Source organism: Trachemys scripta, chromosome 4, assembly GCF_013100865.1.
Source record: "Trachemys scripta elegans isolate TJP31775 chromosome 4, CAS_Tse_1.0, whole genome shotgun sequence".
Lineage (NCBI taxonomy): Eukaryota > Metazoa > Chordata > Testudines > Emydidae > Trachemys > Trachemys scripta.
In genome coordinates, this window is record NC_048301.1 from 128827854 (window position 1) to 128853329 (window position 25476).

Genomic DNA, 25476 nt, shown 5'->3' on the forward strand with positions numbered 1-25476 from the left:
ATCTCTCCCTTCTCTCGCTCCCTCCCTCTTTTTTTCGCTCCCTCCCTCTCTCTGCTTTGCCTGACTGACTGGTTTGGTGAAGTTGCAGCCAGAGAGAGGCTCTGCACAGGGAGTCCACACGCCTGGGGCTGGGCGTGAAAGCTGGTGTGTCTGGTCTCTCGTGCAGGTCACAAACAAGACACTTCCTTCTGCTTCCAAGGCTCACTCGGCACTGCCTTTGGATTTGTGTTTTCAAACCGCGGCTTGGCCTCAAAGTTCCCCCCGTGTCGATGGTTTCCCCAGCTCTGAATTTTTGGGGGCCCCATCTGAGAGGAGCTAACTACATTCCCAGAGTCCTCTCCTTGCCTCATGTCTCCATCAGAAGCTCCTCCACTTCCATTTCCAACCCAACAGGCCACATTCACCCAACAGTCATGGATTTGGCCTGGTGTCTCCCACTAGAACAGGGTCACCTTGTCAATGCAGGGTCTGGCCAAGGGAAGTCTGTACCCCTTTATTCGACATTGGTGAGGCCTCATCTGGAATACTGTGTCCAGTTTTGGGCCCCACACTACAAGAAGGATGTGGAAAAATTGGAAAGAGTCCAACGGAGGGCAACAAAAATGATTAGGGGTCTGGAGCACATGACTTATGAGGAGAGGCTGAGGGAACTGGGATTGTTTAGTCTCCAGAAGAGAAGAATGAGGGGGGATTTGATAGCAGCCTTCAACTACCTGAAGGGGGGTTCCAAAGAGGATGGAGCTCAGCTGTTCTCAGTGGTGGCAGATGACAGAACAAGGAGCAATGGTCTCAAGTTGCAGTGGGGGAGGTCCAGGTTGGATATTAGGAAAAACTATTTCACTAGGAGGGTGGTGAAACACTGGAATGCATTACCTAGGGAGGTGGTGGAGTCTCCTTCCTTGGAGGTTTTTAAGGCCCGGCTTGACAAAGCCCTGGCTGGGATGATTTAGTTGGGAATTGGTCCTGCTTTGAGCAGGGGGTTGGACTAGATGACCTCTTGAGGTCCCTTCCAACCCTGATATTCTATGATTCTATGATTCCACCCATTGATGGCTCTGGGAGACTGGGGCCCGTCGCCTCTTGGATTCAACTTTAAATACGTTATTGGCGTGACAAGATAGGCAAGTGTGGCCCAAGTCAGTGCATTCAGCATCTTCAGCTGGAAGCAGGAAGCCTCGTTGATACAGGAACCTGCCTCCACCCATTGACGGTTCAGTGGTTTAGGATGCGGTGCCCACGCTCCAGTTTCCATAGCTTTGTTGGCGTGACAAGCTAGACAAGTGCTTGCCTGAGTCGAGAGTGAGTCTGCGCCGAGGACAGGCTGGCAGTTAGAGTTCAGCCCAAGTCGGTGGCGGGTGGGGGGTCTCTTTGTGCGGTGATTTGGGTGACTCTCAGCCCAGTTCCTGGCAGGTCAGTTGTCCACATCAACACTTCACCATCTCAATTGGCACCTTCGCGGGTGTTGTCAGCAGCGAGGCCATTGAAACTCGCCTCCCCTTGAGGGGGTCCTTCCAATGCAGACGCGGGACGCACCTGCCCTGCTGCTGGCTGTTCTCTATCTGCTCGGGGGTGTCCGTCCAGGACTCTTCTCCAGCACTATAAGGAAGTCCGACCCCATTTCCGGCATCCTCTGCTGAGATCTCTCAAGTCCCAACAGCTCAGCACAAGGTTGGGCTTGCTCAGTGCTTGGATGAAAAACCTCCAAGGAAACCCAGGGAGCTGGTGAGAATGGCACCAGTATTTCAGTGCAATGCGAGAGGAGGGATATGCTGCTGGAGTGGGGCCTTTCTAATGAAATGGACAATAGAGGTTTAAACCCCCTCAAACTGTTCTGGGCTTTCTGCCTCCCTCGCTGCTAGTGACTTGGGCTGTGTGTAAACATATGTTGTCTCCTCCTCCTCTGCTCCGGGCTGAATCCTCCTGTGATGTCACAACTCTGTGTTTGTGACCTCAGACCTGTCTCCATGGGGATGGACTGTCATATTATAAACACTGCGTTATGACCTCAGAGGATGACTCATGGAGGTGGGGGTGTACACTGTCTAATAGTGGTTAAAGTGCAAGACTAGACTCCAGGAGATCTGGGTTCTGTTCCCAGCACTGCCACCAACTCTGCCTCGGTTTCCCCATCCTAATAATAGGGAGAATACCTACCTTACACTTAATGTGTTCGTCTCTGTAAAGCACTTTGGAATCCTGGGAGGATGTGAGAGAAAGGCTAAGGATTTAGGATAGTTATATATTGATTATATTCTGAGAAACTGGGCACAGCTCTTACACCCGATCAGAACTGGCCAGTCGTGTCTTTGCACCAATCCCTCAGGAATCAGCACTGAGCTGAAGGGAATTGAAGACGGCTGGTAATGCCTTACCTCTCTCTCTCTAGTTGCAAAAGACTCTAAAACACGTGACCAATTGGGCACAGAGCACCCATGAAATGCAGCCACCTCTGGGGAGGGGGACAGTCGCCAGCACACTGCACGAGTTTGTCTTTTTAAGTTCTTCCCTAAGCATTGGCCATTCCATTAACAGCTCCCCTCCCCTTGCACTGGTCTCACTGGCTTTCCATGCCTCTCCCCCTGTTCTCAGATCTTCCTGCAACAAAGCAAGACTTCTCCCCACCCCTGTTCCAAAGATTCGGGGCCACCCAAAGGGACGTGCTTCACTACACCGCCTTTCAGCCCTTGCACCCCTGCTCCCTACTCATGCCGCCCAGCAGGGGCCCTTCTAGCCCAGGGCCTCGGGGACGGAGGCTGGGGAGCGCGGGGATTCCAAAGCGGGTGCATTTTTTGGATTTCTCTGGGAATAGTTGGAGTGCCACTAGGGAGCTTGGCCTCCACTCAACAAACCCAAGTGTGCAAACTGGTTTTTCCAGCCCCTGGGAGACATCTGGCAGTTGCTTAAAGAGACGGCAGCCTAATTCTGCTTTCATCTTCCACGCTGCCACACTTGGTACAGAAACTCATTTTCACCTTCTTCTCTTGCTGTGCCTCCCCCCCCCCCCCAGTTTTTCTCTGCCTCACCCAATCCCTCCTGCTCTCTTTTGCTCTTTTGTAGGCAGTGTTTAGAACTGGGGGCAGGGCTGCGGGGAACCATCCTAGTCTCCCTCCTAGAGGAGAGAGCAAGGAGGGGTCTGTTGAACCGAACGTACAGTGGGCCCAGGTCTGCGTCTAGTCTGGGAGGGGGCTCAGAATAGCTGGGCGAACTCATAGTCCTTGGGCACCCAAGTCCACCTGCAGGAGTATGACTTGGAGAGGCTGTGAGCTTCCCTACCCCAATCCTAGTTCTTCTGGGAGAGGAGGGATTGAAATCACCATGACTCTTGCCTCTGATCTTTAAATCGTGATGTGAGGACCTCAGTAACTCAGCCAGAGGTGAGGGGGTCTATTACAGGAGGGGGTGGGCGAGATTCTGTGGCCTGCAATGTGCAGAAGGTCAGCGTAGATGATCATGGTGGTCCCGTTCTGGCCTTCAAGTGTATGATCTGCATGGCCTTAAATGAATCCCTATGTTTGTGCCCCCAATTTGTCTGGTGGGGCTGTTGACCCCTTTCATGGGTGTTATTTCCAGCCTGTATGAGCGCCCTGTGCGGCCCCCTGACGAGAAACCCCATGGAGAAGCCAAGGATCTCCATGCTGGAATAGTGGAAGCAATAGCAAATGAGTCATTGGCCGCGCAGAATCCGGGGTCCTCCCCACAGGGGAAGGGCTTAGCTCACACCTGGCACGGGTTCTCTAGGCCACACAGCCCCAGAGGGTCTCTCGGCCGTGACCAGAGGGAGACTAATCCCAGCAGAGCCAGGGAACCCCACGTACCCCACTGTTTATCTAGGCAAAGGGGGTGCTGTTCATCTACTGTTACCCCATTTCCTTTTGTTCCTGCCCAACCTGCTTACCTCCTGGTACTCCAGTATCCCACTAAGAGAATACTCTAGTATTCTATAGCACTAGCCCCAGACTTGCCATTGAAACCAGTAACGTCGTGGACCATCACGACAGCATCCAGTAGTATTTTCTTCTCTGAGGATTTCTGCAGTAACATCCCCTCCCAACAGCTTACATGAGTCTCATTACGGTATTGCTGGCCGTTGTTTGTTAGCTGTAATACAGTAGTGCCTAGAGGTCTCGGCCGAGACCGGGACTGCATTGTGATAGGCAGTATGAAGCAGTCCCTGCCCTGAAACACTTGCAATCCCCTGCTGTAGCGTTCTTTCCTTGGGGATGCCACTGTGCTGATGGGCCTAGACAGGACACGGTGGGGCATTCTGTAGCTTCCCTTGATGAGGGCTTCTCCAGCCCACCAGCATGGCTATCTATCCAGGCAGGCATTAGAGATGGGATTCTCCAGGAGGATCCCGGAGCATTGTAGCTCTGGCGCTGTACTTGAGGGGTAGGGGTGCTCTGATTGCAGAGGGACTGAGCGCCCAGCCGCTGGCATAGAGAGGCCGAGGGAAGCAGCGGAAGGGGGGCAACCTTGACCTATGGTAACCTCTAGCATTTGAATGGTGGCCAGGCTGTGAGCATGGGGTGATTGCAGAGGGCTGGGGCTTGTCCGGCAAGGGGTGTCTCTCTGTCTCTCAGGGTTGTTGCCAGGAACTCAGGGAGCCTGCGCCTTGCCCCCAGACAGCAGGTGTAACTTGAGTTGGACTCGGCCAGGGCTGGTATGCTGCGGCGCGCGGATTGGCTGGAAGGTTGTCCCACTAGGTTATTTTTAACAGAGCCGTCCAACTGGTTCACGTGGTGGTGTCAGGGGAGAGGAATTTGGGGAATGTGGTAATTTGGAGGAGGGACCGTGCCCTCCTAGAGGGAATGGCACAACCTCTGGTGAATCACGGGGCTGGGACAGCCCTGCAAGGCCTGCCGGTACCAGAGAGTGAGAGAGCACGACCCTTAGCTACCTGGTACCATAGAGATGGGGAGGAGGGGCATGCACGGGGGGCCTTCCCGCTGTTCCCAGAGTCAGACACGCACAGACTTAGCTACGCAGGCACCATAGAGACAGTGGAGCCCACACAGAGCTGTCCTGCTGGTACCACACACAGGGAGCAAATAGGGTGGGTGTGTGCTAGTACCAGAGAGAGAGAGAGAGAGAGAGACACACACACACACACACACACACACACACCCCTATGTAGAGGGAGGAGAGTTACCCGCAGCACAGTTCACCACAGGGTGGGGGCGGGGGCACAAAGGAGAAGTGACACATGCTGTTAAAATAGAGGGGAGGGGAGAGGACATGTCTAGTGAGAGAGAGACACACAGAGGGGGGAGACCCGCTCACAGCACTTGGGGAATGATGACCCCTTGAGGCCTCTGCAAACTTCCAGAGCAACTGGAAGAGGCTCCCATCGTACAGGGAACCCTGCAGTGGCAGGGCCGAGAGTGCGCTGTTAATACCCGCTGAAAATAGTCCAGTGTCCCAGGCCCATAGTGCGCTGGCTATGCTGTGCCCCGCTGCGGGGCGTGGGCTGCCCCATATGACTGCACTGTGTTTGTAGTTCCTTCAGCCGTGCTCAAGATTTGTAGGATGGTGGGGATGGAGGAGAGCTGGTGTCCCCCCACAGTGGGAGGGCGGGAAATACAATCACCTCACATTGACCCGCTCCACCCCATAGTCCTCCCCTCCCGGCAGGGTCCTGCAGTACATTGTAGGAACTATAGGACGCCTACTGACCCCGAAGCCCCTCTCCTCCACTGTGGTCACTTTTTCTTCTTTTCTTGTCCTCCTTTCTCCACCCTCCTCTTCCTCTCATCTTTGCCTTCGGGCCTTTACTCTCAGCGCTGCCCTCTCCTCTCTGTGTCTCCTCCCTTGCCACCCTCTGTCCAGATCCAGGGATCTTCAGGGTTCTCTCCATTGCTCTCACATACACCCTGCCACCCCTTTCCTGTTTCCCCCTATGCCTTCCACCATGCTGTGGGGCCAGGAGTGCAGCCTCTTCAGGCCACTAGGCCTCCCTGCTGCTACCTCCTAGGCCAGGGCCCACCATGACTCTGGATCCTTCAGGTCTCTTGTCTCCCTGGTCCCGGCCTAGCTGTAACCCCCAGGCTCTTGTGCTCTGACAGCTCACCAGGGAGTCAAGAGAGATATCCACGCTGCCAGGGTGAGCAGGCAGGCTGTGTGGCTACCTGCCATGTACTTCCAACAGCACCTCTCCAAGGCACAGCTAGCATGGGCGCCAATAGCAACTGGGCAGCTTCCGCGCCTTGTGATGGGAGCGGTGCAGAGGCCGAGAGAAGTGGCGTCTGGGGCGCTCGGGGTTTGAGAGGCCCCTGGGTGAGGGTGGAAGACCAGACCTCAGACCCCAGGGGTGAACAGGAAGGAAATGGCTGCGGCAAGCCAGGTACTTAGCAGTTGTTCCCTGATTACTCTCCTTGGGCTGCGTTTATTTCTAATGTGTAGTTTGCAATGGAGAGGCTGTGAGGGGAAATGCATCTAACAGTGCCAACGCTCCCCCCACCCCCAAGGGATCGGCCTCACCGGGCCCCTCAGATAGCACCCCAAGACTGTTGGTCTTGGGTGGAAGGAGTGGGGAGCGGCTGAGGGCTGGAATCTCCTCCTCTCCCTCACGTCTTTGGGGTAGCCCGGTAGGTACAGACAGGTCAGGCTGGGCCTTGGCCCACCTGATTCTGTGCAGCTAGAGACTAGGAAACCAGAGCCCCAGGTTGTGGGCGTTTATGGGAATGCAGGATTAGCTACAGCTGCCTTCTAAGGGGAAGTAGTCCAGCCGTCCCCTGTGGGGGTCAGTGTTAACCCAGGGCGCGGGGAATCACTCCAGCTGTTCCCTGTGGGGAGCCCCATTACTCCCAGGCAAGCTTGCCTGTGTGTGTGTGAGGGAAGAATGGCCGAATGGATGGGCCACTGGACTGGAACTCAGGAGACAGGAGTTCTATTCCTGTCCTGCTGGGTGACTTTGGGCAAGTCACTGCCCCGTTCTTTGTGCCTCAGTTTCCCCATCTGTAAAGTGGCCTCACAGGGGAAGTGAGGACTGGCTAAGTGAGTGCTCTGGGGGCAAAGGGGGGGTTGCCCCACCCCGTAAGGAGTTGCACCTCCCCGCCCCCCAAAGGGGGGTCCCTGCTCCAGCTGCTCTTTGTGGAGGGAGCATTGTTACTCCTGCGTATGGAGCCTTCTTTCTCTTGCCCTCCCCGGGAGGCATGGGACGCAGCTGACCCAGCGCAGCACCTGGCGCTGTCTGTCGCTGTGCTGCTGGCGGGATTGCAGGGGCGTGAGGAGGGGGCGAGGAGAGCTCATGCTTCTTCCCTTACAGTGTGAGGCCTGTTTGGAGAGCCCCTCCCCCTGCCCCCAGAAGGCGCGGGGCGTCGGGCGCTGCTACAAAAGTTGTTTGGCTTTTTTACTTTTTTTTTTTTTTTTAAATCCTAAACTAGCTCCAAGGGCATTTTGACTAGCTCCAACCACCACCATCTGGTCCATTAAAATAAATCTGGCGTGCTTCCCCACCCCCACATCGGTTGGGAGTGGGGGAAGGGGGGAAGGAGAGAGAAGAAAGCTCCCAGCTGCTCTGAGGTTTGAATTTAGATTGGCCACAGCTGGCCTGTAAAATGTGGAGCAAAAGCACTTCTGCTTCGGATTAGGCCGAGGATGTCGGGCAAGGCTGTTTAAAAGGCCAGTGCTGCTGGAAATGCGGATTGGGCCATGAGGAAAATTTTGGGGGTTGCCAGTGTTGCTTACATCTGAACCCAAATCTCGTGCCGTGCTCTTCGCCCATTTCCGCAGGCTCACTGGCCTCCTGCTGCAGCCTGTACAGTTGCCAGTTTCCCTCCCAGACGGAGGGGAGGGGTGTCTCCGAGAGCAGTGATCCCAAAGCGCCAGTTTCCCGGTGGAGCGAGCGCTGAAAGCTCTTCTACCGTTCTTGGCGGTGTCCTCCAAGAGCGGCGTGGGAGGGAGTTTCTGGGTGTCCTGTGTTTGCGCCCGGCTCTCTGGTCGGCACAAACCGGCCGCCGTTCGGTGCGTGCTGTCAGTCAGAACGGTCCCCTCCATCGTGGTCATTTCATTGTGTCCTGGCCCCTCTCTTCCCATAAACGCTGTCACCGGGACCCTCACAGACCCTTCCAGCCTGCCCCACCGGCTGGCTCAGTCATGCCTTGACAGCTGCCAGGACAGCACCCCCTTCTGGCAAAGCCTTGTCACTTGACATGTGGCTCAGAGAGAAACCTTGGTTAGGCCAGGGCTGGGGTGTTCTTGGACTAGGGAAGAGAAGCATTTGGGTGTCAGGGACAGGGCAAAGGACCTGGCAAGATGCTCCTGCTTTGATCTTGTTCTTACTCTTTGGCTTGCTCTAGGTCGCAATGAATTGATAGCGAGATACATCAAGCTCCGGACGGGGAAAACACGGACGAGAAAACAGGTAAAAAAAACCTGCTTTACTTTATTTGAAGAAAGGGTCCGAGCGCGAGACCTTTGGCTGATAGACTCAGCCTCGAGGACAGTGCTGGGAGTCTGGCGCGCTTCGCTCGGCTTATCGTCGCGCTCTGGGAGGACGAGGAAGGACTGTGTGAACTAGCAGGCAAAGCCCAGGGCAGAGTCCGGATGCCTGGGTTCCACGTCCAGCTCTGCCGCTGGCTTGCTGCGCGTCTCGCATTTCCCCTTGCTGTGCCCCCTTTTCCCCATCCGTGCAATGAGGATTACGCTGAGCTGCGTCATGACGGGGGTTATGAGGCTCAGACACGGCTCGCTGGGAGCTGCTCTAGCCCAGCAAAGGGGGGGGATAGCGATTGTTGAGAGACCCCCCCACCCCACCGCTTACCGGCTGCTTGAGGTCCAGGAACTGATCTGTTCCTGCACACTCATCTTATCTCCTCCCGTGGGCTACAGCTCGCTGGGCAAGCAGGGTTGGGTGAGCCTCCTGTATGCTGCACCTGCCTGGTGTGGCACTCTGTCCCCCTCTGGGTGTGGCCAGGCCAGCTAGAGATGGATGAGTCTGCTGCAGCCTTGGCTAACAGCTTCTTTTAGCTGAGGCAGTAGAGGCTCATGTGCTAAGATCCAGCAGGTTCCCGGCTGCTGTCGTCCCACCATGAGGCGTCAGAACACCTGGCGTTTGGGATTCCGTTGGGGTCAGCACTCCGGTGTGTGCCTGCGTAGCCCAACCTCGCCCATCCCCGAGCCTCGTGAGAGGCCTGGTGGGCCCAGCCACGTCCCAAGAGCAGCCCTCTGCATGGGGCAGCGACATGTCTGCCTCCTCTCCTGGGGGGAGCCGTGATGGCGAGTGGGGCATGGGAAATGTTAATTGAACCTTCCAAAGTCATTTGGTTTGGGGTTTGGTTTGTGATTGGGCCTAGGGCTCATGGGATCTTCCTGTTTTATACACACCCTGCCCTATCGCTTCTGGAGGAATCTGGGCCTGAACCCAAACACCTCTAGATTCGAACCTGGATCTGGATTGGGCACCTGGCACCTTTCTTCCTACTAGGCCAGGCCAGCCTCCAGCTCTGAATGGTCACTGGCGTGTTTGAGATCTCTAGTGAAATCCTGCATCTTTCACCCCCTCTCTTCTTCTTGATCCAGCTCTAGAGTCCCTCTCTGCCAGTACCCTTTCCCAGGACAGGGGGCGCTTGTGTAACCCAGGTGCCTCAGATACCCCGGTGCTGATGCACTAGAATACTGTCCTGTGAGCCGTGGGCATGGGCAAAGAGCTCTCTCCCACCCCCACCAGAAGCTCGGGCTGTTGTGGCGGGAGAGTCATAGAGCTCCTTGTTCCCACCTGCATCCGATCTCAAACACGCCAGCCCTGTGCTCCTCGCCCCCATTCATTGTATTGGATGAGGTGTGCAGAACTGGGGACTAGCACCAGGGCAGCATTGAAAATCAGCTGGCAGTGAATCACACCTGCTGTGCGAGCTCTGGGGTGTTACCTGCCTGATGGGACCAAGGGAGGAGGAGTCCTGTCTCCATTTCCACGCCTGTGTCTGTGAATGCTTCTGGACCAGTCCAGGGACGGAGCTGATTGTTCATAAGCCGTGGAGAGGCTCTTTCCATTTGCAACAGGTCCACTTGCCAACAGCCGTCCCGCTGCTCCCCATGCTTGAAACTCCCTCTGGCTGTGTCCAGTGCATGCTCTGTGATGGGATTAGAACAGCAGGTCACCGGTGCTGTGACTGGCTGTGGTTTGTAGCAGGGTTCCTGCCAACGCGAGGGGGAAAGGATCTTGGAAATCTGACTGCCACTTACCCGTTTGCTCCCCCCTGGCTTGTGACAACAGGTAGCTCTAGACTGGCTGGCAAGAGGAGCCGCAATGGAGGGCAGGACAGTCTAATGAACTGGGATTTTGGAGACAAGGGTTCGATCCCCAGCTCAGACAAAGACACCTTGTGCAAATCATTAATCTATCCTTGTGCCTCAGCTCCCCATCTGTAAAAGGGGATAATAGCACTGCCCTACCTCCGAGGAAGGATAAAATCCATCAGTGATTGCTACTGCATTGATGGGGGCAGTATAAGCACCATAGATAGACTGATTGATTTTAAGGTGCTTGGATCCTATGGGCGGGAGGGCTGTCAAGGTACGTGGATAGAAGGAAGACCACGTTGGCTCCATGCAGTAGAACTTTTCCTCTGTGTTAAAGCTTTGAAATGATCCCTTGAAAACTTATCTGAGCTTGGCGGTAGGGGCGGGAGCGCAGGGGCAGGTGCCACTCGAATGGATGAATAGAGGGGAATTTTGTTATGGAGTGTGCAGCCCTCACTGGGTCCCCTCTGGAGGCAGAGGTTTGAACCAAGAGCAAACTGAACCTGGTGATCTCCATCAGAAATGTGTCCAAGGCATCTCGATGCACAGCAGACAGTCTCTGCGCTGGAGAAGCAGCCAAGGGGCTGGGACTAGTTGCAAGAGAGCAGGATGTAGGGGCAGCTGATGGTCAGAAGGGAGCGTGTGGGAAATGATACCACATTGCTGCACAGATGAGGCCAAAATTTCCAGCTCTGGGTGATCCAAGAGAGGTTCCTAACTCCATATTCCGGGTTCTGAATAGAAAACATCCTGCACAACACTGTCAAAAGACGAGCCTGGAGACTTAAATTCATAGCTCTGATGGACTTAATAAAGACCCTGGATTTATGGCTCATTACAGCAACCTGTAACCCACTAAGCCTCCTTTGTCCTAGGACTGTAGAGCTATGAAGTGCTCACTTCCTCTTGAATGGTCTCTTTAACCTATGTTAATGCGTATCTGTTTCACCTTGTGTTTAGCTGTGATGCTCGGTGTACCTTTCCCAGACCAGAATCAGAGCTCTGTGTGGCTCGAAAGTTTCTCTCTCTCACCAACAGAAGTTGGTCCAGTAAAAGATATCACCTCAATACAGCTATAATGACACTGCACACACCTGATTTTCCAAGGTTTACAGCTCTCATTGACCTGAGTGAGGGTTGTGGATGCTCTGAAAACCAACCACCTTTTATTTAGGTCCCTGTCTTTAGATGCCCAGACTTGGAGCTTGTCTACATTTGACAGCACTTCAGTGTAGACACTCAATGATGCCAGGGGTTCTCCTGCCGGCATAGTTAATCCATAAGAACGGCCATACTGGGTCAGACCAAAGGTCCATCCAGCCCAGTATCCTGTCTTCCGACAGTGGCCAATGCCAGGTGCCCCAGAGGGAATGAACAGAACAGGGAATCATCAAGTGATCCATTCCCTGTCGCCCATTCCCAGCTTTTGGCAAACAGAGGCTAGGAACACCGTCCCTGCCCACCTCCCCGAGAGGCAGTAGCTAGGTCGATGGAAGAATTCTTCTGTCTGTCTAGTGCTGTCTACACCAGGGGTCAGGTGGGCATAACTACATTGCTCGGGGGATGGATTTTTCCCAGCCCTGAGCGATGCAACAGGGTCGACTTCACTTTTTTGAGTGAACCTGGCCCTGAAAATTTTTGCCTGTGTTTTTCCTCCTCTTTGAGCAGCACAATTCACAGAGATGTGGGGGAGCCCACTGGAGTCTGTTCTGGCTCCTGCGTCTTCCCTGATTCACTATGCTGCAACTGCAGGGCCAAATTCCGCCTGGCAGAGCGTCACAGGGTTGACATGGTTGTGTGGAAGGGCAAAATTTGCCTTTCAGAAACTCCCTCCCTGACGATGATGCACGAGAAGGAAAGAGCCCGGCTGATCGTACAAGCCTGGCAGTTAGAGAAACCATCTCTTTGTTGGTCAGATATGTCCCCTTTGCAGAGAACCACCAAGCGCTAATAGCCTTGGCGTCCACAGCACCGTTCGTTGCAGAGTTAGAACCAAACTGCAAAGTGAAACAAGAGGGGTGTGCTTGCGGGGCACGTGTCCGCTCTACGGGCCAGATCCTTGGCTGGCATAAACTGGCGTAACGTTTACACCAGCTGAGGATCTGGCCTGATAATTTTGGCCACTGTTGCTCGCAATCCATAGGAGGAGTGCTAGTTCTCAGGAGCCTCCGCTGACCCCCGGGCTGGCCCCATGTATCTCAAGCGCTCGGTGCGCTGTTGTCACGCAGCGCAGTGCGGGATCATGTCTTCATTCTCTTTGTGTTTTCCTTTTTGAACGGCTTGGCGGGCCCTAGGTGTCCAGCCACATACAGGTTCTAGCTCGGAAGAAGGTGCGGGAGTACCAGGTTGGCATTAAGGTACGTTGGAGACCCTGCCCATGCGTCCGTGGTGTGTGAGCATGGGGCAGCCCCTCTCCTTCCTCTCCTCTGCTCTGGTTGACGGCTCTGCTGTTTTCCCCTCTCCTTCTGCTTTCTCTCTGCAGGTCTCTAGCCACTTGCAGGTTCTAGCCAGACGGAAATCTCGCGAGATTCAGTCCAAGCTGAAGGTACGCGCTCCCCGGCTTCCCCCCACCTCCCGCTTGCCCCCGAGCAGTGGCCGTGCTGACGACTAACACACTCAGCTCTGTGGTGTGCCGCTTTCTCTTTCCTTTTTATGTCTTTCCCCCACTCCCTTCGTTCCTGGAACCAGACGCTCCCTGGGGAAGGGGTGGCAGGAAGAGACTGCAACAGGATCTCTCCAGCTGGAGAGGTCTAGCTAGGAAGCTCCTGAGGTCAGATAGAGGCCTCCCTGGAGAACGTCCTCCCACGTGCCCTTTGCAGGATGGTGAGCGCTGTGCCCGCGTTGGGACCTGCTCTGCACGGAGCGGGGAGTGCAGGGTTGGTAGGTTGCCAGGGCTGGCCAGAGCCCGAGCGTCCCAAAGGCAGTAACATAGCAAGCAAGGGTCTTAGGCTTTCCCCTTAGTGCTCTTCCTCCTCCCCACAAGCTCCTGCACTGGGCAAGGCTCTGCGTGTTTCCCTGTAGCTGGGAGGGTCACGGCCTCCCCCAGGCTGCAGAGATGCATCATAAGTTGGCTGCTGCAGGACCGTGAGGGATCAGTGCAGGCTGGAGCCTAACCTAGCCAGGTGCTGCTCCAGACTAGTTTGGTAGAACTGGGCTGGGGGTCAGGACCGCATGCTGGGCACCTCCCCAGCAGACGCCATAACGTCTAAGGGGCGGGAATGAGATGCAGAGTCCACACCTGTGCCTGAGGCTGAGGGCCAGGAGCAAGGGGCTTTGCAGGGCGATGCTCCCCCAGCAGATGCTGACGCTCATGGGTTGATTCCATGCCTGTGCGGAGTGATGCTGTCCCAGCTGGTTCTAGTGCACTTGGGCTGCGTGGGCCACCTGGAATAACTGCTCCGGAAGGTGTCGGGGTGCTCAGTCTATGGGGCCCACACTCTGTGATGCTGCCCCCCGCTCCTCCCCAGAAGGAGACACGTGGGTGTTGGGGCCTGTACTTCTAGTCTGCAGGGGAACAGTCGGGCTGTGGGACCAGCACAGGGAGATGTTGGGTGGGGGATGTTTGAGCCGCAGGGCTCATATGGTGGAACGTACTCGCTAGTGCAGGGATGCTCAGCCAGGAGCTTTGGGGCTTCCCATGGAGACCCTGCTCCAGTTCATTCTGGCTGCCTAGCGGTCAGGCTAGGGATCCAGGAGCCAAGGGAGCAGAGCAAGGATAAAACTGGAATGTTGTCTCTTCTCTGGTTGGCTTTTCTTTCTCTCCTTCCCTCTTTCTAAGTGGAGTTTGACTAACCTTTCAGTAACCGTTTCCACTGTGTGTTCTCTGTATTGTTGTTTGCTGGGTGCCAGAGGCACATGTGGGTGGGGTGGGGTCACAGGGCAGGGTGCGGGGAGGGGTTTTGCAACTGAAATGAAAGTTCTCATCAGGACGTTCCTCCTTTTGTGGTTGTCGTTCATTTTGTATTGTGGGAGCCCCACCATCGGGGCCCCATTGTGCCAGGCACGGCACATGTGCACACGCTTAACTAAAAGACCCTGCCCTGAAGAACTTGAGTAGGAGACGAGAGACAACAGGTGGATGCCGCAAACAGAGGGGAAGAACACACCATAATAGTGCAATAACTATGATTAGCCTGCACGGCGCGGGGGCCACTCCCAGGTGGCGGAGAAATCTCGCCGCTGGTCCCTATGCATTTGTTTGTTCCAGTGCCCTCTGTCTTCCTGTCCCATTTAACAAGTCCAGGCAGAAAATCCCTGCAGAATTGAATAGGGAATTCTCTCCCTACTGTAGAGTCTACAGGATTGTTCAAAAGAACCTAGAGAGAGGCTCTGTCTCACTGTTAAATTCTAGTATAGGGTTTGCGAGTCATTTCTATAGGTCCCTATTAAATTCCATCTGACTCTTCCATAAGGACAGTAACTCCTCTGGCCACTGGGGACTCTCAGTAACTGGTGCGGACGGAGGCTGTACTTAACAAGCCTTTCTTACTCTTCTAGAAGGGGGGATGGGCACTTGAGGGCAATTTTAGAAGGGCCAACAGGGCCTGTGTGTGGAACAACCGTGCCTCCATTTTGGGATCCTCTTTTAATACAGCCAAGTCCGACTGCCTTTCGGTTCTCACTACGCCTCAAACGTGTGTCCGTGCACGTAGCTCTTAGACGCTACAGGACTGTGTAATACTGATTTTTAAAATACATCCATCTCCTGAGTCTCTGGGGGCTCTTAAAATTGGTTCAAAATGAATCGGCCGATCAAGCCTCGAGTTAAGCTCTGAGGAGGAAAAGCAATATATGATCTGATGATCAGGGCATGCATACATAGTAAGCAACTAGGACAGTGGTTCTCAAACTTTTTTACTGGTGACCCCTTTCACACAGCAAGCCTCTGAGTGTGACCACCCCTTATAAATTAAAAACACTTCTAAATATATGTAACACCATTATAAATGCTGGAGGCAAAGCAGGGTTTGGGGTGGAGGTTGACAGCTCACGACACCCCCCCCCCATGTAATAACCTCGTGACCCCCTGAGGGTCCCGACGCCCAGTTTGAGAACCCCTGCACTAGGATGACCACAGATACGCTGGGAAAGATTGCAGAACCCTCTGTTCCTGCTGAGTGAGCCAAATAGTTATTGCAAAAGGGAAACCTTGCTCCTTTTTCCAGTTGCCTCATGTAAACACACAGACGTCTAGGGACAGATTGTCTAGTGCTCCACACCCAGTGTGCACCCACTGCACTGAGCTCTTCTGAAAATGTGGCCACTTCCTTAGAGGCCCGAATGGGAGCTCAGCTGTTGAGGTCCTTGCAGTTTGGAGAGAGAGAGATGAGCTGCTGATGCACACATCTATTTCCTGGTTTTAATCCTCTCCTTCCTATGGCTCCTCCCCAATGTCCCTGGAGCTGAGCATGATAAGCAGAGGTTATTTTTGGTGCCTGTTTTCTCATTTCACTTTGCCAGCTTTAAAACTTGTAAGAGGTGGTGAATGGGAAAGACTTGATGATATTAAAAACACAGAAGAGCCAATAGCCCAAATGAGGATCTATGTGGCAGGCCTGGAAATTCTCAAATCAATCCGTCATAAAACAGCTGAGAAGCATTTCCTCAGACGCATCCCTTTAAATCTCCTCTACCCAGCACTCTTCCCGCTCCTCTCTCCACTCAGATCTACATGTGCACAGCCACTCGGTTCACAACCAAATACATGGTTTCCACCGTTGCCACCCCCACTATAAAAATGGTTCCAGTGCCCCTGTTCACATACAGCCAGGCACTCCTCATTCCCTGCCTTTCTGCTGTGTGCACGTATAGAACCGGGCCTGCCTCCGCTGCTGGTGCAGCTGTCACACACGTACATGTGTGCGCTGGGTAAGGTTGCTTCATGCCCAATCAACCCTTGGCTCACTATCCTTAGCTTCACGTTCTAGTGTAGCCTATTCTGGTATTTCACGGCGGCCCGTGCACTACTCAGTGGTGCCTAAATGAGAAGAGGTTACCAGCCCGCACGGATCTGTCGTACCCATTCACACCCTGGCGTCCCACAAACCCAGATTGCCAGGCAGGGTCATAAACACAGAGAGACCAGGTCCATTAGAAACCACCCAGGTTTAGATTTGGTTTGTTTCCAAAGTCAAACCCATCTTCCCTTTGTTCTTCAAAGGGTCAGTATGTTAATGACGCCTATAAGGGTGCAGACGTTTATCTGCTCTGGGATTGTTGCAAACATACTAACTGTTGCTATTCCTTTCTTTTACGTACAGGCCATGAACTTGGTAAGTAGTGCTTGAGTTTGCAGTTACTTTCTTTAAATGTCTCTTTATCCCTTTAATATTCCTTGGCCCTCTCCCATGGACAGAGACCTCCCAAGAAAAAATCCCTGGTATCAGTGATTCAGTGCGGGGGTAGAGGGCTGTTTTCTCTCTGAGTCAGGACCCAACCAGTGCTGCTAAGGGTGCCCTCTCACACATGAGTCTTAAAACCGAGGCCCCGGCCACTTGTGCTCAACAATCCCTTGAGATGTTGATGTGAGCAAATTCCAGTCTGGGGGGTTTCTGTTCTCCTTCCCAAGTTCCCCCTGCTGTTTCATTGACTGCATTATTCTCCATGACTTCCTGTCCTAAACTGTTGTGTAACAGTGCATGGCAATGATAAACAGTTGCCACGCTTCACCCCAGAGGTGGCTGCATCTCCGGGGCAGTTGAAGGGATCCCTTTGCATGTATAGATCCAGTTTGTAAAGCGCGTTGGGCTCCTTTGGGCTGAAGGGGGTAATTGGTGTCGGTCGGTCTGCGTCCCTGTCCAGTTTGGGTTGGTAACCATGCTTTCTGTTCCTCCTCTCCTCTCTCAAAGGACCAGGTCTCGAAGGACAAGGCCCTGCAGAGTATGGCCTCCATGTCATCTGCACAGATCGTATCCGCCAGCGTCCTGCAGAACAAACTCAGCCCCCCTCCTCCTCTTCCTCAGGCTGTCTTCTCTGCTCCTACCAGGGTAAGGGTCTCCGCTCTCCCCAGGTGGAAAAAGGCTCGCCCTGTGTTCCCAGCCCAGCAGGATCTGCCACATGGAATGGGCTAGGAACACCATCTAGGAAGCAGGTCGAACCACCGCAGGCTCACCTGCCACACTGGGAGTTGATACAGGGAACAGCAGGGGAGGGGTGGCTGCAAGGGAGCTCACAACTACTCCAGTCCTAAGCTCTCCCGACAGGTGTCTTTGTTGAGGAAAGGGGCAGGAGAATTGGCCCTTGGGGAGCTCACAGCTACGGCATTCCCCTAGCGGATTTCTGCTGAAGAAGTGGTGTCCAGGTTGGCTGTAGACTTGCTGTGCAACCTTAAAACCCCTCGAGCTGTTTAGTGACCCGCTCAAAGGGGCGGTAAGATGTGTTGCGGGGTGTTGGGATGTGCGACTAAGTCCCTGACCATTCCTTTGTGTGTACTTTTGTTTCCCCAGTTTTGGAGCGGACAGCCTGGACCCTCTCAGGAGTAAGTAAAGAGGCACCTCAAGTCTCGATCAGACCATATTTATGGCTGCTGATGCTTTAATATGACTTGGTTTTCTCCCCCCAAGTTCTTGTGTCAGTCAGAGATCAGGAAAGCAGTGTGCTGTTATGGGGAGAGCAGGGACCCCGGGGGGCCAGGTCTCCTAGGTCCTATGCCCAACTCTGCCAGCTTAGGCAAATCACTGGTGTGCACGTTTTTAAGCCTACATGTGAGCAGTGTGTGGAGAACAACCTGATGCATGCAGCCGGCTCCCATGTAGTCAGGAGAGGGTCAGAAACCTGTGTGTAGAACTCCCCTCTACTCCCAGGGGTGGGTTCCTCTGGGGTGGGGTGTGAGGAACATTTGCCTGGCCACTGCCCATGCTGAGTGTGTTGATGGATGGAGGACTGCTGTATCTCTGGCCTGAGGTTGTGACAATGATCCACCAACACCTCACTGCTAATGACTTGGTCCTGATGAGCTCTGGGGTCCAACCAGCGCTGGTGTCTGGCCGATTGCTGTGTGCAATGGTGTCTGGCTGATTGCTGTGTCCGCTGAGAACATGGGCTTCCGGATGAGCTGCATTTATACTAGACTAAGGGGGTGTCGGGGAGGGAGGATTGGACATATCCCAGTCCATGGTGGAGAGTGGTGGGAGGGGTGCAGAAGGCCTCTTCATTTGGGGAGGGGAGAGTGGGGTAGGCAGATGTAGGGAGATGAGAATTAGCAGCTGGTCTCTGTGTGCATGTGCACAGGCACACGATATGGATTTGGATATCAATGTTCTTGTCTTAATTGTCCAGGAAGTGTCCGTCAGCTCCCTATGGAGAGGAGGTGGGTTGGGAGGACGCTTTATAAACGAGATTCTCATTAACCTGCCTAACAATGCACTTTGTTTTTCAGCATTAAACCATTTGCACAACCAGCCTACCCCATCCAGCCACCAATGCCTCCATCACTAGCCAGTAAGTGGGTTGCTTTCACTGGTGGCCAGATTTCCACCAGTGCCTTGCCTCTTGGAGGCGCAGAACTACTCGTTTGCTTGCCTTAATTGCCCTGGCCTTGGCTCCTCCCCCAGATGAAGGCTCCACCCCCCCCCCCAGCTTCTGCCCACTGCTCATGTGCATGTTCACATATGCATCTCTGTGTCCTGTTGCTATGGCCACCTGAGCGCTAATTTCTCAGGGGCTTTTTCCTCCTCTTTCCATCATCTCCTGCACCCGGGATTCACACTTGAGGGCAGAATTGTTTCTTCTGCGTCAGAGACGCCACCCCAGCTACCGGTCCTGGAGAATTGGTCTCCCACCTGCCCCAAGCCCCAGATACTAGGGTGTCACCTCCACATTACAGTCTGTAATTCACCAGGGTGCAAAGCTCCCAAGACTGTCCCTGATCCTGAGTCTCCTCAGTCTGCTGGAATGAGAACCTGCCCTGTTTAATTCTGTTATCAGCAATCCTCTGCCACTCGGTGTGCCCAGAAATAAAGCAGCCTCCCAGCACACCCACTGATCCTTCCGCCTTTCCAAACGTAACCCAGCTAACACAGCGTGGCTCTTTATCGCTCCCTAGTGGCTAGACCATGTGTAGAGGTTAGTGTGTCTGTTACTGCTTCCAAGGTAAGGGAGTCTGGTCTTTAGCCCACACAATAGAGTCTCATGATCTTGGCTCCAGAAGTCCTAGGTTCAATCCCTGTAGGTGACCCAGCCAGCATCATTGTTATGTATTGAGCAAGAAACACAGGTGGAAATCCCCCATCCTCAGAAACTATAATCTGATTAGCCAGGAAGACCAGTTAGCCACAACAGATCCTGGGAGGGCTGTTAGCCAAGACCAGTGATCCTCTAAGGCATTGGTTCTCAACCTTTCCAGACTGCTGTACCTCTTTCAGGAGGTTGATTTGTCTTGCGTATCCCCAAGTTTCACCTCACTTAAAAACTACTTGCTTACAAAATCAGACATAAACATACAAAAATGTCACAGCCACTATTACTGAGAAATGGCTGACTTGCTCATGTTTACCATATAATTATAAAATAAATCCACTGGAATATGAATATGGTACGTACATTTCAGTGTATGGTACATAGAGCAGTATAAACAGGTTCTTGTCTATATGAAATTTTACTTTGCACTGACTTCGCTAGTGCTTTTTCTGTAGCCTGTTGTAAAACTAGGCAAATAGCTAGATGATATGACGTACCCCCGGAAGACCTCTCCGTACCCCCAGGGGCACACGTACCCCTGGTTGGGAACCACTGCTCTAGGGCACGGGAGGGTTTGTTATTGACAGTGGTGTTAGGTGCTGTACGTGTGTGTAATTTAAATAACCGTCAGCCCCTGTCCCCAAAAGTTGACCCTCTTAGCAGGGATGGGAGAGTGGGGGATGTCCCTGGCGGGACAGGCCTCTGTTTCCCTCCAGTGTTCACAGAAAGAGCAAAAGGGTTAAACACGCAGAACTCAGGCAGGAGCTGATGTGGGTCTCACATATCCGAAGGGAGCATGTGCAGGCCGAGAGTCGGACTGGGCTGTATGCCAGGGGAAGCTTCCTGGCAATGCTAACACAGTGTGGCTCTGTGTCCCTCTCTAGTGGTAGACCACATAGAGAGATGTGTGTGTCTGCCACCTCCTACTGGGCGCTGGAATAGGTCCCCAAGGAAGGGGGTTGCTAGCCCCATTGCATGACAGCTCTAGAGCCAGACTGGAGGTCCCCTCCGAATGCCCCGCACTTACAGCGCTCCAAGTTGTCGTGTGTGTGCAATGATGTGGATGGAAACCGCTGTCCATGTGCATGCTGTCACCACAGCTTACGTACTGCGCATCAACTCAATGCACAACAAACCTGCCATCTAGACCTGCCCTTAGTATAGGAAACAAGGCCAGCGTTGGCTAGTAGTAAGGGCAGCTGGACTTGCTGAGACCTGCCAAATCTCTTTCCGCATCGGCATTGCGGGCACAGATTTCCCAGAGCTGCCCCAAGATGCTGTAGGGGATGGTGGGTTATCCCATAGCTTGCTGGATGGTCTCTCCGTCTCCATTCTAGGTTACGAGCCCCTGGCTCCTCTCCCACCAGCTGCCTCGGCCGTGCCCGTCTGGCAGGACCGCACCATCGCCTCCGCCAAGCTGCGGCTCCTGGAGTACTCAGCGTTCATGGAGGTGCCGCGGGATGCTGAAACGGTAACCCTGTGCGGGGTGCTGGGAGTTCGGAACCCCCACCCCACCCTTCCAACCAGAGTGAGGGGGAGGAAGATCCCAGAGATCAGAGGGGGCATTTCCCCTGTCCCTATGCTGCTTAGCACCAAGCATCGGCGCCCAGGCACATGTCTGGGGTCCCCCAGAGCTGCCCCTGTGCAGCAGAGGGGAGTGGAGAATGATTCTAGGCATAGCTTGGGTCCCTGTGATCTCTTAGCCCAGGCGGTGATGGGAGGCCGGAGGGCTCTGGGTCCCAGCGTCTGACACAGCATCACCGTGGTGGCTGTGGTTCCGTGGTGTGCATGCGTCTAGGGCGAACGATGACCGCTCCCACAACGCTGACCCTTCCTGCTTCCTCTACAGTATAGCAAACACCTCTTCGTGCACATCGGGCAGACGAACCCCTCGTACAGCGACCCCCTGCTGGAGGCCGTGGACATCCGCCAGATCTATGACAAGTTCCCCGAGAAGAAGGGGGGCCTGAAGGAGCTCTACGAGAGAGGACCCCAGAACTCCTTCTTCCTTGTCAAGTTCTGGGTAAGAACCATGCACTCCACCTTGCCAATGCTCAGCTGTGCCTCTAGAGCCCCTCCCAGACACTCCCGCACACTGTGACGGGCAGGAGCTGGCAGCCCTGTTTGAACGATGATTTGAGTCAAGCCGGAAAAAGTTTGCTTCCCACCAGAAGCCAGGGTGGCAGCTGGCAGCTGTGGACAGACATGCAGGGGCTTTTATCAGCCATATCACTTAGGGGGTGATCCTGCCTGTCTTTACAAGCCACACCAGCTTGGGTTGGGTCCAGGCTTGGGTGGGAGATCTTCCAGGGTCACTAGAGACGGCAAGAATAGGTGTGGGTGAGTTGGAAGAGGGACCTGCTTCCTTCCCAAGTCAGTGCAGTGCTGGGAGGGGGGCTGTGTTGGTAGGGGGCTCTTCCCTCTACGTCACTGCTCAACCCAGGGACGTGCCATCTTCAATGCTGCCATTTCAGCCCCAGCCACATGCTTCCAGCGGGGAATAGCCGGCGCAGCCAACACCATTGGCACGGGAGGGAGACAGTCCCTCATCTTGTAAGCCAGGGATAGGCAACCTATGGCACGTGTGCCAAAGGCGGCACGCAAGCTGATTTTCAGTGGCACTCACACTGCCCAGGTCCTGGCCATCGGTCTGGGGGTCTCTGCATTTTAATTTAATTTTAAATGAAGCTTCTTAAACATTTTAAAAAGCTTATTTACTTTACATACAACAATAGTTTAGTTCTATATTATGACCTTCTAAAAACGTTAAAATGTATTACTGGCACGTGAAACCTTAAATTAGAGTGAATAAATGAAGACTTGGCACACCACTTCTGAAAGGTTGCTGACCCCTGCTGTAAGCAGTGGGTCAGTCTGCTCTCTGTCCCTCCCTGCCTGCAACCCTGGGCCTGGGAAGAGGAGGTGTGAAGAGCCCCTGGAATTGTATCCTCCTTTCAGCCTGGGTACAGAGCGAAGAGGTGCCCATTCCAGTTGCCCTCCCCTCCACCCCCGGCCCAGGAGAGGGAGGAGAACCTCTGGAGCTGCAGGGAGGGCAGAGCTGATGTGGGGGCTGGGAGGGGAAGGCCACATAATTAATTGCTGGGCTGGAGGAGGGGCAGGTTGTGGGGACGGGGGAGGCATGAAATTAACGAGTTAAAATGTGGGGGTTGGAGAGAAGCTGGAAGCTCCGTGCCATCAGGGAGCAGCGTGTCTCCCAAAGGGGGCCAAAATCTCCTTCCTCTATACGTTTGGGAGAGCTGGCGGCACTAATTGCACGCGCACACACGCACACACCACAAGGGAGTTCAAAAATCAAGACCGACCACAACACACTTTTTTTAAAGTCTCCTGGTTTGGGGCGGGGTGGGTAGGTCTGACTCCTGCTTTCTGATCTCTTAAGATTGTCCATACTGTGTCCTCCTGAGATGGGAATGGCCCCAAGGGTAAGGACCTTGGATTTAAGATCCGGCAGCAGTGTTTGCAAGAGCAGAGGTATTTAGCTCTGATGTCCTGGCCAAATTCCAACTGGGGTAACTACATCCTGCCTCCCTCAATTCTCTGCCCAGCCCGCTGGGTTGCAATGGCTTATATGGTATTCTCCGCTTCCTGTCCTAACCTAGCGTGTGCTGCTGTCTTTCTCCCCAAATGTGGTTGCGTCTCAGGAGGGGCTGAAGTGCTCTCTGTGCATTCAGTCTGTAGAGAAAGATGGTATTTCTGTAAATCAGTGATTTTTTTTTTTTTTTTTTTTTTTTTTTTACCTCCAGGTCCCTGTCCCTGAAAGCTCCACATTCTGGACCTTCCTGCCTCCAGCCAAAGCTTAGCTCAATTCCTGGTAACACCCTCCCTCTCTCTCTGATTTAGGCGGATCTGAACAGCACTATCCAGGACGGTCCTGGGACCTTCTATGGCGTGAGCAGCCAGTACAGCAGTGCAGAGAACATGACCGTCACCGTCTCCACCAAGGTGTGCTCCTTCGGGAAGCAAGTCGTCGAGAAGGTAGAGGTGAGTCCCATGCCTGTGAGGGAGTGCGGGCTAGTGGCTAGAGCACAAGACGGAGAGTCAGGCCTCCTTGGGATCTGGTCTTGGCTCCAGGAGACGGCGAGACTGGCAAGAGCAGGGGGCTGAGAGTCAGTGCCCCTGCATTCCATTCCCAGTTCTGCAGCTGGCTCCCTGTGTCATTTGGTGAAGTCACTGCCCCTCTGTGCCTCAGTTTCTCCATCTGTAAAATGGAGAGGGTACCTACCTCCCTGGGGTTTCGAAGCTGAATTAATAGAGATCTGTGCCGTTATTATTTATCATAGGAACGTGCGGTGCTGTCTCACAAGTAAAATGTGCCAGATGCTAACAGAATCTGGCCCCAAATTGCTAACAGCCTAAAGGCAGATTGAGTGGAAATAGCTGGATGAAACCTGCTAGAGAAGAGCATGTTTCTTAAACAGATCTGGACGCATCTAGTACCTGAGCTAGTAAATTTCAGCCTTCTGCAGTGATATTATCCCAGTTTGCTTAGGCTCTTGCCGCAGATCCCAGTGTCTTTGCTACCTCCGTCCGGCATGCTCTTACTCCCTCCTGCTCCCTTGCACTCTCTGTTGTCAGCCATGTGCTAACTATGTAGTAACACTGAGCACCTGGATCCATTCTCCTGCAGACAGAGTACGCACGGCTGGAGAATGGCCGGTTCGTCTATCGAATCCATCGGTCCCCCATGTGCGAATACATGATCAACTTCATCCACAAACTCAAGCATCTCCCGGAGAAGTACATGATGAACAGCGTCCTGGAGAATTTCACCATCCTGCAGGTACCTGACCTTGCCTCCTTCTTCCATCCCCATTCTCCACTTCCAGGCTCACCATGCATAAGTGATGCATGACTTACTGATGACTACAATCAGATGACCACCCTTTGTTGCATGTAGGTGCAAATCTCCTCCCCCGCTCCCCAAGGTTAAGACTGAAGATGTCCCCCCATTATAGATCAGGACCTAAACTTTCAGAAGTGACTCGTTATTCTGGGTGCACTCCTTGGGATGCCTTACAGAACCCTGATAGTCAGACAGTGCTGAGCATCTGCCCTCTGGAAATCAGGCTTGGTTAAGGTGATTCAAGTTGGGCACCTAAAATCATTTTGAAAACACAGGCTCTGATTTTTTGTTAAGCCATTTCCTTATCAAACCAGGTTCCCTAGAACCTAGAATTTTTACAGGCCACATCTTGTGCCAAGGTGGCCTTTTGGGGAAAGTTTGAGGCAAAATCTCTCAGGGATTTTGAGAGAGTTTTGGGAGAGGGACGGGAGGGTGTTAATCCCTTTTTGTTCACACAAATGTTATCCTTCAAAAGTGCGTGTGTGTATAAAATACAGTAAAAATGTAATGTGAAGAGACACTATAGAGACACTCATATTAATAAATATATATGCAGCTGTGTACCCCGCTACACGTACTTCGCTAGAGCTGGTCATAAAATAGTCCTCAAAAGAGTTTTCCATCAAAACAAATACTGTTTAGACAAAACTGAAATTTTTTGAGAAATTGTGTAGATTTCAATGCCATTTCCCCCAGAAAATTTATTTCCCAAATGAAATTTCTTTTGGAAATGTTTGTTTTGAAATTTATTGGTTTATTTGTAGATTTTTATCATTTGTACATTATTCCATGACATGTAGTAGTAGTGTAAAATCTGCCATCATATGTCAAGTCATAGCATAATCTGACATCACATCATTGTAGACTCTTACAAGTCATATCAGAACTAATGTAAAAACAAATTATATAAAAACATTTTTAAAATAATATACATTTCTAAAGAAAAATTTCACTTTGAAATAAAATTTCAAAATTTTTCCAACACTACTTTTTGGGGGTGGAATTTCTGTTTCATGGGAAATTTTGAAAATGTTTGTTTTTGCAAAGTGTCAGAAATGTCCCATGAAACAAAAGTTTGGAGTTTGCACCAGCTCTAGATTTCATCTACGTTGTGCTGGGGTAAGTGGGTTCACGAGGTACAATCCAGCAGAGACTGTGTGTGTGTGTCTGTCTGTCTGTCTGTCTGTCTGTCTGTC

General features: G+C 53.1%; 1 protein-coding gene across 2 annotated transcripts in view; it reads left to right on the top strand.

Annotated features, from left to right (window-relative positions):
* Positions 1–25476, top strand: part of TEAD3 (TEA domain transcription factor 3) — a 56637-nt gene that overhangs the window by 27089 nt on the left and 4072 nt on the right. Inside the window, exons 3-13 of one of the 2 annotated variants that reach the window (XM_034767476.1) lie at positions 8298–8362; positions 12534–12596; positions 12722–12784; positions 16500–16511; positions 17088–17225; positions 17685–17716; positions 18617–18678; positions 20754–20887; positions 21266–21439; positions 23278–23418; positions 24065–24217. In XM_034767476.1, coding sequence (XP_034623367.1) covers positions 8298–8362; positions 12534–12596; positions 12722–12784; positions 16500–16511; positions 17088–17225; positions 17685–17716; positions 18617–18678; positions 20754–20887; positions 21266–21439; positions 23278–23418; positions 24065–24217 — 1037 coding nt within the window. The remainder of the gene's footprint in view (positions 1–8297; positions 8363–12533; positions 12597–12721; positions 12785–16499; positions 16512–17087; positions 17226–17684; positions 17717–18616; positions 18679–20753; positions 20888–21265; positions 21440–23277; positions 23419–24064; positions 24218–25476) is intronic. The other variant, XM_034767477.1, reaches the window with a different exon arrangement.